The 10,502-nt window shown below is 42.6% G+C and overlaps 1 protein-coding gene across 1 annotated transcript in view; it reads left to right on the top strand.

Moving 5' to 3' along the window:
- The first annotated feature begins 4,133 nt into the window (after positions 1-4,133).
- The window catches only part of LOC306824717 (serine/threonine-protein kinase D3-like), a 22,745-nt gene continuing 16,376 nt past the window's right edge, over positions 4,134-10,502 (top strand). The window contains exon 1 of the mRNA XM_079344988.1: positions 4,134-4,474. Coding sequence (XP_079201114.1) covers positions 4,178-4,474 — 297 coding nt within the window. The 5' untranslated portion in view covers positions 4,134-4,177. The remainder of the gene's footprint in view (positions 4,475-10,502) is intronic.

The following is a 10,502-nucleotide window of genomic DNA, read 5'->3' as shown; positions in this document are numbered from 1 at the left end:
TTCCCACTTCTCTTCCAATCCTGGAAGAGTATGCCGGTGCTGCCTTTAAGTGCCGTGGGAACAACGATGAGCGCTTAAAAATACAATAATGAGGAACTCTCAATCACGATATATAGATTTAAATAGAATAAAATATTAGTAGAAATAAGTTAAGTAGAAAAAAAGTACAAAAGTGCAGAGTACCCAAATAAATAATAAAAGTTTTATTTGTTGACTAAATAACATACTTGAATGTTTTTAAAAAGTCTGTAATGCATTTAATAAACGTTTTAACAGCATTAGACCAGCTGTTCTTAAAGGAGCTATACAAAGTAAAGTTATTATTATTATTATTATTATCATGTGCTTAATTTTCTCAGGCCTTCCCTTTTTAATTGATTGTAATTTAATTTTTTGGTCACGCTTTTAAAGTGCCCAAGCTACATTTTATTTCTTTTATTTTGCCTGTATTTCAATGAGGAAACGGTTCTTGTTGAGATACTTGATAGCATGTACAGCATCAAAGTTTCACACAGAGAACAAAGACAGAAAATAAACAAGTATCATATTGATAAAAAAATAAATAAATCAGGAGAATTAAACCTGATGAACACGGGCATACAGTCGTAAAATGATCCTTTATCCTTCTTTTGAAATCTTCCAAGACAACTTATGGGTTTGTGAGATACTCAAAGTACAAATGCAAAATATTATCACCTTGCAATTATTGCCAATGAAGGCCTATTGAAATGACAGAACTTGAATTTTCATTTTCTAAATAAGGACAAATGTGCATGTTGTTGTTTTCCTCATTATGCAAGAAATGCCCTGCACTATATCCCACCATGCTCATGATCCTTTAGACCTCCATTTAAAATGAGCTCTTGCGTCTCTGAGCATTTCTTTCATCTTCTGAGCAGCTCGGTCACGCGTGCTGGGCGTTGGCTGAGAAGCTTTTTTAGGGTCTGCAGATGTTTCCCATGGGAAGAAGCACATCAGGACTTTAAACTGTATAAGCCTGCACTGGCTAAGAACGAAAACATCAGCTGACAGTGAAAACAGAGAGCCGCAGAGGCACATTTTTACTCACAAAAGATTTACATTAAACACCATGAAGAGGTCATGTTAGGTAAAATATTACTGGAACACAAAAATATCAAATGCAAACCAGATGACGTGAATTTTTTCTTAGTTTAAACTTTCTAAAGTTTAAATCTTTCTTTTTTTTCCCATACACATTGTTTTGTGTTGTGTTCAGTCAGTGTCTAACTATAATTGTATGAATTATTTGAAATGATAAAATATAGGAAATCCGTGGTTGTTGTAACTTTAAACGAGTTTATCAAAGTTAGAGTTGAAATGTCTGACGGAGCCTGAATGCAACATGATAAAAACTTCCTGTGGGTGTGGCTTCCCTCTCTGGCTTCTCTAACAGACTGTATATAACTGTTTGTCCAGAGCATGAGGGTCGCTTTTTTAAATTCCTGTATCCCATAGGAAATGGAGGAGATGGATTCTTGTATTATAAATCTACGTTTTGTTATTTGTTTTTTCCCCTTTATGTTGCTATAATAATAGGTTGATACCAAACCCCTAGTTTTCAACCTGCTTTTTTATTGCCCTCAAATTCACCAGAATGGTTCCCCTCAACCTCTCAAGAATTCCCTATCTGACACCTTTAAAGCAGTTACTTCGAGTCTAGCTTTATGCTCAGGCTCCACCTTGTGTTCAGTATCAGAATTACACTTAAAATAATACAAACGTGAACTTTGACTCCAACAGGTAATTGGCACATTTGTCAGGACTACTGCATGCTACTTGTGGAGATAACTGGACATTTATTGTTAACACTTGGCATAATGACAGATGGGATCAGCCTCAGCTCCCCACGACTCCGAACGGGAAAAGCATGCGGTATAATAAGATAATACTTAACGCATATCCTGAAACATTTCTCCCATTATTCCTAAGGCATTTTATTTTCAAATTAACACTTGCATTTTAATTATCCACCAGGGGTACTTCCCTCTTGTACAGGTGTATAATAATAAAATAATATATTTCTCTGAAGTGGGTGTGGCAAGTTGTTGCTTCTTAAACTATCAGTGCTTAAATCTTGTTTTTAATGATATTATTTTTTAATTTAAGTGAAGTACATCCACTGATTTAATCATTTTTATGAATTAAAATTAAATGAGCATTTTGAATCGCATTTTGTGTAATTAAGTATTTCTACCACGAGAGGGCGCCAAGGAATAGACTGATAAGAGTGTAGGCATTGATCGTCTATGATTTGAACAATTGCTCACTTCGAGATAATAAAACAGTTCCCACAAATTTCGCAACAGACAACTTTGAAACAAAGATAATTTGTTCGCTGTCGTTTGAGTTGTATCCATCCAATCTTCGGACAGAGTATTTCCAGAGTGTGGTATGTGTTTGTTTGCTTGTTTTGAGTCTAGCTCTGAGTTTGCGCGCAAGAAACATCGGGTGTCCGGTCCCTGGAAATTCCGTCAGAGTGAGACCTCTTCGTGTGTCATCTACTCACCCGGACGGTATGTATGTGCGGGCTCGTCTCGCTTTGATAATCAGATCCACATGAAGCTGCTGCCGCTCGGTCGGACTCTACGCTCGTCGAGAGGAGACGTTTGGAAACAACGAAGACGACGAGAAGAGAAATTAATAAGTGTAACAGTTCAGTCTGTCTGCTTTTTTTCTACTTCACCGACCTGGACCGAGTTTTGCAGTCGGACCCGGACTCGTTAAATTGCGCCGTTGAGTTCTCGGAGTAGCCGTTAGGATGGATCTTTAAGCGGTCTCCATGGAAGCGGAAAACCCGCCCTGCTCTCAGAGGTAACGGTTCTCCAACTTCTTCACATAAAGTGATCAAAACAGACTTTAATTATTTTTAAATAGTGATTACAAAATCTCTGGTAGCTGGACTGTAACCTGCTGGGATATTATTAACATAAAAAAACACACTTGTAGAGTAAAAAACAACAACTTTAAAGTAAAATACTTAAACGAAAGCAGGCTTTTATCTAGTTTAATATTCATTTATTATAGTGTTTCCCTGTCTCTGATGATATTTAAAACAAGTTTAAAAAACTTTATTAGTCAATTTAAAGGCACACAGAGCTGTAAAGTGCAGCTATACTAAAACATATTAACCAAATAATAAAGATGTGAAATAAGATGGGAGTACAAAGTGAAAATACAAAACTATAACGTTAGATACAAAACAGACTTATATGCAGTAAATAAGAAATAATTATAAATATATATTTAAATATAGAGCTGTGCAAGTAGGCAGATACTAAATGATAGATAGATACTTTATTGATCCTGAGGGAAATTCAAGTTAGAATTAGTTAAATAATACTAATGAAGTGTTGCATGGCAGATATTGATATAAAATTTTAACATTTTCCTGGTTTTCTACACCGCTTTAAAAACATAGATGAAATACATTTACTTCATTAAAGTCATTTAACTGCATCGAGCCTGGAGCTGGCGACCCTCTGGTCCCCCCCCCCCCCTTTATCACAACATACATCAACACACATGTACTCATTTTCATTGTAAAGACAGTCAAATGAAATGTTTGGATGTGCGTCCTCTTGGGTAAATTCTTAAGCGAGAACATTTTCTGGCTCGTGTGCAAATCGAGACATTTTCATTTTGACCTTTTTGAAAAAAAAAAGAGACAAAATGCTGATTGACATTTACCGCCGTGAAAAGAGGGAACTTTGTGGTCTTGTTGAAGGTCAAAGGTGAATCTGTTCTAAATGATGTGTATGAAAGGGACTCAACAGTCTATAGAATAAAGAGGACATCAGTTACGTGGTAGAGAGAGACAAACGTACAGGTGACCGCTCTCTGATACGTCCTCTTTTTATTTTCAGCAGATGCACTCTGTGAAAACAGGAAGGACAAACAGCACATCTGGACATCCCGATCCACAGCTTCATGCAGCGCTCTGTCTGAAGCTGAACCTCTCCGATCTTCAGGCCTCGCTCGACGGAGATGCTCAGCAGTCTGGAGACGGTTTTGGTGAAAATCGTGAATTGAGCCAAGCGAACGAGGAGACGCTCGCCTGACTGATGAGCCTTCGAGCAGCCTGAGATCTTTCTTTTGGATGTTCTTAACGTCCCGGCTCGTCCTCCTCCTGCCTGGACGACGTCAAAGATAACAGCCAATGTCTGCCGAGAACAGCCCGCCGCCGCCGCCGGCCTCCCCTCGCTCTTTCTCCGCCCTGCCTCAGCATGCCTCGCCGCCGACCCCGTCGCCGTCCCCCAGCCCGCCCGCCACGCTCTGCAGCCGGCTGTCTAACGGCAGCCAGTCGGCTCCCAGCCCCACCAACTCCCGCGGCTCCATCCTCGGGGTCTCCTTCCTGCTGCAGATCGGACTGACCAGGGAGACGGTCACGCTGGAACCCGGGGACCACTCGCTGTCCGCCGTGAGGGAGCTCGTCTGCTCCATCGTGGACCAAAAGGTACGTCTTCCTTTCTGTATCTCACGCTGGAAAACAAACCATCCACGGTGGACTTCTCACTGTGGACCGTCTTCACTGCCGTCCTCTGTCCTCTTAAAGAAAGCTGAGCGTCTCCGTTTCACCCGCTCAGTCGGGACTTCCTGTAAGTTTCTGCTTCACAGTTTTGCCGGCGAGCTCGGCCTTCACTCTGCACCAGAACTTCCCTCGAACACGTCGACGTCCTCTCAGAGCAGAAAGCGCTGCGTCATTATTCTTGATTTGAGATACAAAGAGATTCTTTTCTTGCTTTTATTTACAGAATTCTGTTAAAAAACAAAAATCTTTGATTTTTTTTACACGTTCAACATGATCAGCTGTATGAACCAGGTAAAAAAAAAAGACTTTTTGCACAAATTACTCGACTGTTATTGGAGCAGAGAACGTGAGAGGGCGGGACTTAAGAAGAGCACAGCTAATAGAAGTGGGAGAAAAAAATCAATTTACGTAGAAATCAAGATTCTTCTCTTCTAAGATTTAAAATCGATTTTTTATGTTTCTTTTTTTTTTATTTGTAGCTCTTTCACTGAGTAGAAAGCAACGATAAATTCAACAAGTCTCTCAGATGACGGGAGTAAATCCTCCAGACTTTGAGTCCAGAATCCTTTTGAATCAAAAATGGATTTTTGAATGGAGTCATGAGAAATGATTGGTCTGCTCTACAGCTCGAGTGAACGAGCTGATTCTCTTCACACATCTGATCTCTGACCGACCATATCAGCGACCATCCACACTGAACACGGCTCAAACGGCGCTGAAAGAGTCCGTGCAGCAGCAGTCGCAGTACAGTAACGTCACTCCCTTCCTCCTATTGCCTGGAGGTGAAGTCTGTGTGTTTGCGTGCACACGTGAAGCTCCTCCTGGAAGCTTCAGGAGGGTTTTTAAAAGTGTGAACCTCTCATCGAGAGGAAAAGTCATTTTTTTCAATTCCTGGTTGGTGTTGCTGCGTCTGCGCTCCTTGCTTCATATTTCACAGGAGGAGGATCAGGGCGGGTTGGTTTGCTTACTGTCGACTCATCTGTTCGTCCTGCGTGTACTGAAGAGGTCTGATAGATAAACAGGCAGAGAGAGAGAGAGAGAGAGTTCATAACTCTGTCACTCTTCTTTTCAAACTCTTCAAAAATCTTTAAAAAAAATGTTTTGGGTCCATGTTTTTTTTTTTTTGTTGAGGCTGAAGAGAGACAGGAAATATCAGCAGGACAAACATGAAGCCAACCTGGAGGTTTAGACTCAGAGCGTCTTCCTGAGTGTCCCCCAGTCCTACCTTAGTCCTTAGACCTGTTTGCTTTGGGACCAGTTGAGACCTGCGTAAACACAGCGAGGTCATTTCCCTCCCTGCTGCTTTGGGCCTTCGTTATCACAGCTCCCTGAGACTTTTCCTTCACTGATGTCGAATCCCAGCAGGAAGCTCCTCCGTGAGGAAAAGGTGGGTCTCCAGTTTGGCCTACAAAATGACATCATCACTGGAATTGACTCCTTCCTGCTTTTGTGTGCACATCATGAAGCTGTGAGCTGCGTGTGTGGGGACTGTGAAGGTTCAGCTGTACGGCTGCTGTGTGGTCTCCACTGGAGGGGGGGGGAGTCCCCCGCCCCCGCGCTCGCCCTCGCCCTCGTAAGTCGCCACATCGACCACCTTCACGCCCACAAACCCGAACCCAGTCCCAGCGTGGAGGGTGTGATAACCTGTTTACTCTGCGTCAACTTCACCCTACTTTTTTAAAATCTTATTTGAGCTCATAGTTTGTTTGTTTTAAACCCATGACAACAGAGCAACTCATGGAACCGACACCCGACCAACAAACAACAACAACAACAACAACAACAAAACCCAGACAACTCCAAATCTGTGAGCGCCACCTTTTCTTTTTTTGCTCCAAAATAAACCTTCAAATGATGAAGAAATAAAAAGCAGCTTAACACTCCAATTCAAATCGTCCCAACGTTACGTCCCGCCCCCTGTCGTCTGATTGGTTCTCTCCACTTTCAGGAAGAACTATGTGGCGGCAGCTCGACACTCTCGACCTCCATGGGAACACAGTTTTCCACTTTCCCTTCAAAAAGCCTTCAAGACCTGGAGATGCTTTTAAAATAGCTTCAACTTTAAATGAATGTTTTGTTTTTTAAAGTTGTTTTTTTGGGGGGGTTCAACGTTAACAAACCCGGCAGTGAGGACGCCAGCTTCTATTTTTAATCCTAATGTGGAGCATCGCGCATCTGATCAACCGTATCAGCTCACTGTACATAAAAACAGGCGTGTGTCAGTGGCAGCTCTTAAAAACACGAGTGAAGTCAGTGAGCGGAGAACACTTCTTATATTTTTACCAGCTTCTTCCCTCTGTCGTCCAGGTGAAGCGAGTCCTCAGCTACACTGGTTTCCATGGTTACCAAGGCCAGGTAGAGGAGTGAATATAGAGAGAGAGAGAGAGAGGCGGCTCGACCCGCCTACACAACAGTGGAGCGCTCTGATAATAAAGTCCGAGGGGACTTCACTGATTGGTTCATGATCGTCGACTTTAGAACATTTGAATATTTATTTATTTATTTATTTATCTTATTGTTTCGAGCGCTCATGTCGGCTCGACTCCACATGTTGCTGCTTGGATTCAGCTGTCGTCCACTGTAAACAAAGACTGAGTGCACTTTGGCAGGTTGTGAAGTTTACAGTACTGAGCGCTTGTTGCTGGGAAATAGTGTGCAGCCTCTGAGGAGCCTGACACACACACACACACACACACACACACACACACCCCTTCCTCCACCTGTGCCTACTGTATCTGCAGATCAGATAAAAACCAGGAAGTTGATTTGTTTCCGCCTTGTCTTCCGTTATCGTATCAGAAACAGGAAATGGCATTGTTTGATATTTTCTTAACTCCGTCCATCAGGTCGAATCTCAGCGGGAAATCTGACGCTCGTTTGCATCTAAACGATGCGTTTGATGACATCATGTAAACGACTCACCTTCTTTGTCTTCAGCAGGACTTTTAAAGGGGCCTTACGTATCTGTCGCTGCTTTTTACTTCCCATTATTATTATTATAATTTTTTTACAGCAGAAAAAAAAAAAATGTTCTTAATGGTTTGGGGGATTTCCTTTGTTTGTGTGTGGGAGGACTTTTGGGGGCTAGGCTGGTAACTTCCTGTGGTTGACCATGTGACCTCTGAGGTCACAGTGAGCAGAAGAGGTTGTTACTTCCTACATGAACGGTTCAGTCTGACCTCACGGCGTCAACACGAACTGAACACAGTCCTGTAAAGGTTTCTTCTTCTCTGCTTTCTATGCGCTCCTCCCGGTGTTTTTAGTTTTACTTCCCCGTTTGTTCCGGATCAGCTGACGCCTGTCCATTTTTTTTTTTATACCACAGACATGACAGTGAGTCTCTGTAGAAGCTGAAGTCCTGCAGCGTTTCTTTAGTTGTGTATAAATGTGTTGAATCCGAGTAAACTGAGATCGGTCTCTCTCATGGAGACATAAACACACGTCTCATACCCGCCGTGTCTCAGTCTTTCTGTTCACTTCCTGTTGAGGTCATTTTTAATGCGTGGTCGTGCCGCCGTTGAATGAACCCAGAGGAAACCCTGAGGTGACTTTAACACACGAGTACACACAGCGAGGTGTGTGAGGGGGGGAGGATGTGACAGAGAGAGACGTACTCAGCGTCACACCGGGGACACGATGCTTTTTAATTGAACTTTATTGGATCAGACCATGATGGACGGATGTGCATCATTAGATCTACAAATCTGCAGATATTAAGACCATTTTGTAAATGCGTCCATCGCTAACAACTGCAGAAAAGTCTAATTCCCAACTTCCACACACTCTGCGGACGCCTCGCCCAATCGGCGCCATGCTTCTTCTCTATCGGACGCCACACGTCCTGCCTGTCCGACTCGGCCCGTTTCTGGAGCGTGAGCAGCTGTACTCATGAGATAAATGCAAACCACATGTTGCTCTGTCTTTCTGAGGATATTTATTATTTGTCAGCTCGTCAATGTCACTTCTCCTTCAGCAACCAATCAGAAACAAGATGGGTGGGACTTAAGCTTCTAAAAAATCATCAATCAGCTTTGTAAAAAAATAAATAAAGGAGAAGGAGAAGCTGGTCTGCCTCGAGGGATCCGTTTCCAGGTGTCGATCTGCTGCTCGTGACTTCTTTAAGTCGTCTTTGTGTGTTCTCGAGGTAAATATTAAACACGGGGAGCGTTTAACTCACGCCTGACGGACATTAAGGAGGGCAGCAGAAGTTAACTTTGGTAACCTAGCAACAGTGAGAGCTGGTGAAAGGCGCTCTGAGACGGAGGTCGTGGGCGTTTCCAGTCATAAAGTTTCAATCATCCTGGAAGAGGTTTTTTAACTGATTGAAAAAGAAGTTTGTGAAAGTTGACGAGAAACCGCAGCTGATTGTTTTTACATTAAATAATCTACTCGAGTGTGTGCGTGTGTGTGCGTGCGTGTGTGTGTGTGTTTCATTCGCAGCCCTCGGCGGTGATTTCAGCCTTTTGATGAGTGGATGAATGAAACTCCCACACTCGCACACCAACAACCTTGACCCACTCAGAGCTGCTTCCTGTTGTTTCCTGAGCGAGGTGACAGCTGAGCGGATGCAGGGAAACCAGGCGCGCTGCTGTTTACCTTCACATTTCCCATCAGCCCCGTTTTAGCGCCGTCCCTGCAGGCTAATTGCAGGCAAACGGCGAAAGAGTTGGAGAGTTTTATTGACGCTGAAAGGTTCTGCGGCGCACGACAAACGGCTGTTTTATCCGTTTGTGCTCTTCGTGTCGCTGCCGCTTTGAGTGATTTTATAATCCTACTGATGTACGAGGTGAACGTCACGTGATGTTTCAGAGAGGCGACAGATGTGCAACATTACACACTAAACACATATATATATTATAAAAGTGTGTGTGTGTGTGTGTGCGGGGGTTCTGAAAAAAGACTGAACAAAGTTACACAAATCATGAACAAAAGGAACGAATAAATTAATCAAATTAAAACTGCTCGTTTAGATCTCGGTGCTAAACGTTTCTCCACCTCCTGCTGTCAGAGAATTTACTAGATTACATAATATTCAGCTTCTTTGGTCTGAGTCAACAAAACGTCTGCTCGAAAATTTTCAAACACACTTTAAACTTCCTCATTTCTTTTTCTTTCTTTTCTTTCTGCTTTTAAAGACAAAAAAAACAATTTTGAAATAAAGGATTTAAAAACAGGCACCAGTTTAAAGGTCACATGTTCTCCCCCTCTTCAACCAGTTTAAACCAGTGATCATGTCTATAAGCCAGCTCTGCTCAGAACAGGCTGTTTCTGTGTCTGTAGCTTTAAATATGTAAATGAGCTGTGTCTGACCACGCCCCCTCTCTGGAAGGGCTCGGGTGTACTCGCTGCTTTCTGGCTCCATGTCCTATTGTTTACGGTGAGAAGGCAGACTCAGAGGGCAGAACAAACACCTAGCTGTGGGAGTGTCACCCACCTGGGGGAGGGGCTACTGCCCTTTGTGATGTCATGAAGGGAAAATCTCCAAACGGCCTGTTTGAGCACACATTTTCTGAAAAGTGGAGCAGGCAGAAGACGGAGAGGATGGACTTCTCTCATCATGGGGGGGTCTAATTTAGTAATTTAATTTATTTACTGTATATTCCGGACTATTGAGCGCACCTGGATATAAGCCGCACCGGCTAAAAATAAGTAAATGAATTTGTACATATATAAGCCGCACTTGATTATAAGCCGCAGGTGTCCACGTTATAACTATTTACACAGAAAGACGTGACACAAAAACATTGTTTTAACTTTTGATTAAATACGTAGGCTAACGGTAACATCCGTAAAGCCTTCTGGAAATCCTTGATGGAACAGTGTCTGTAACACGGCTGATGGAAAAAGATTACTGTAATACATTTCACATGAAAAAGTCCATCCATTCACTGCCTCAGAATGACTTCATTACTCACTTCCTCGCTGTCAGTTTCAACTTTACGTGCAGCAGCTC

This window comes from Symphodus melops, assembly GCF_947650265.1.
Source record: "Symphodus melops genome assembly, chromosome: 1".
NCBI classification, from domain to species: Eukaryota; Metazoa; Chordata; class Actinopteri; order Labriformes; family Labridae; genus Symphodus; species Symphodus melops.
The sequence above is the reverse complement of the archived record's forward strand: the minus strand, read 5'-3'. Positions and strand labels throughout refer to the sequence as shown.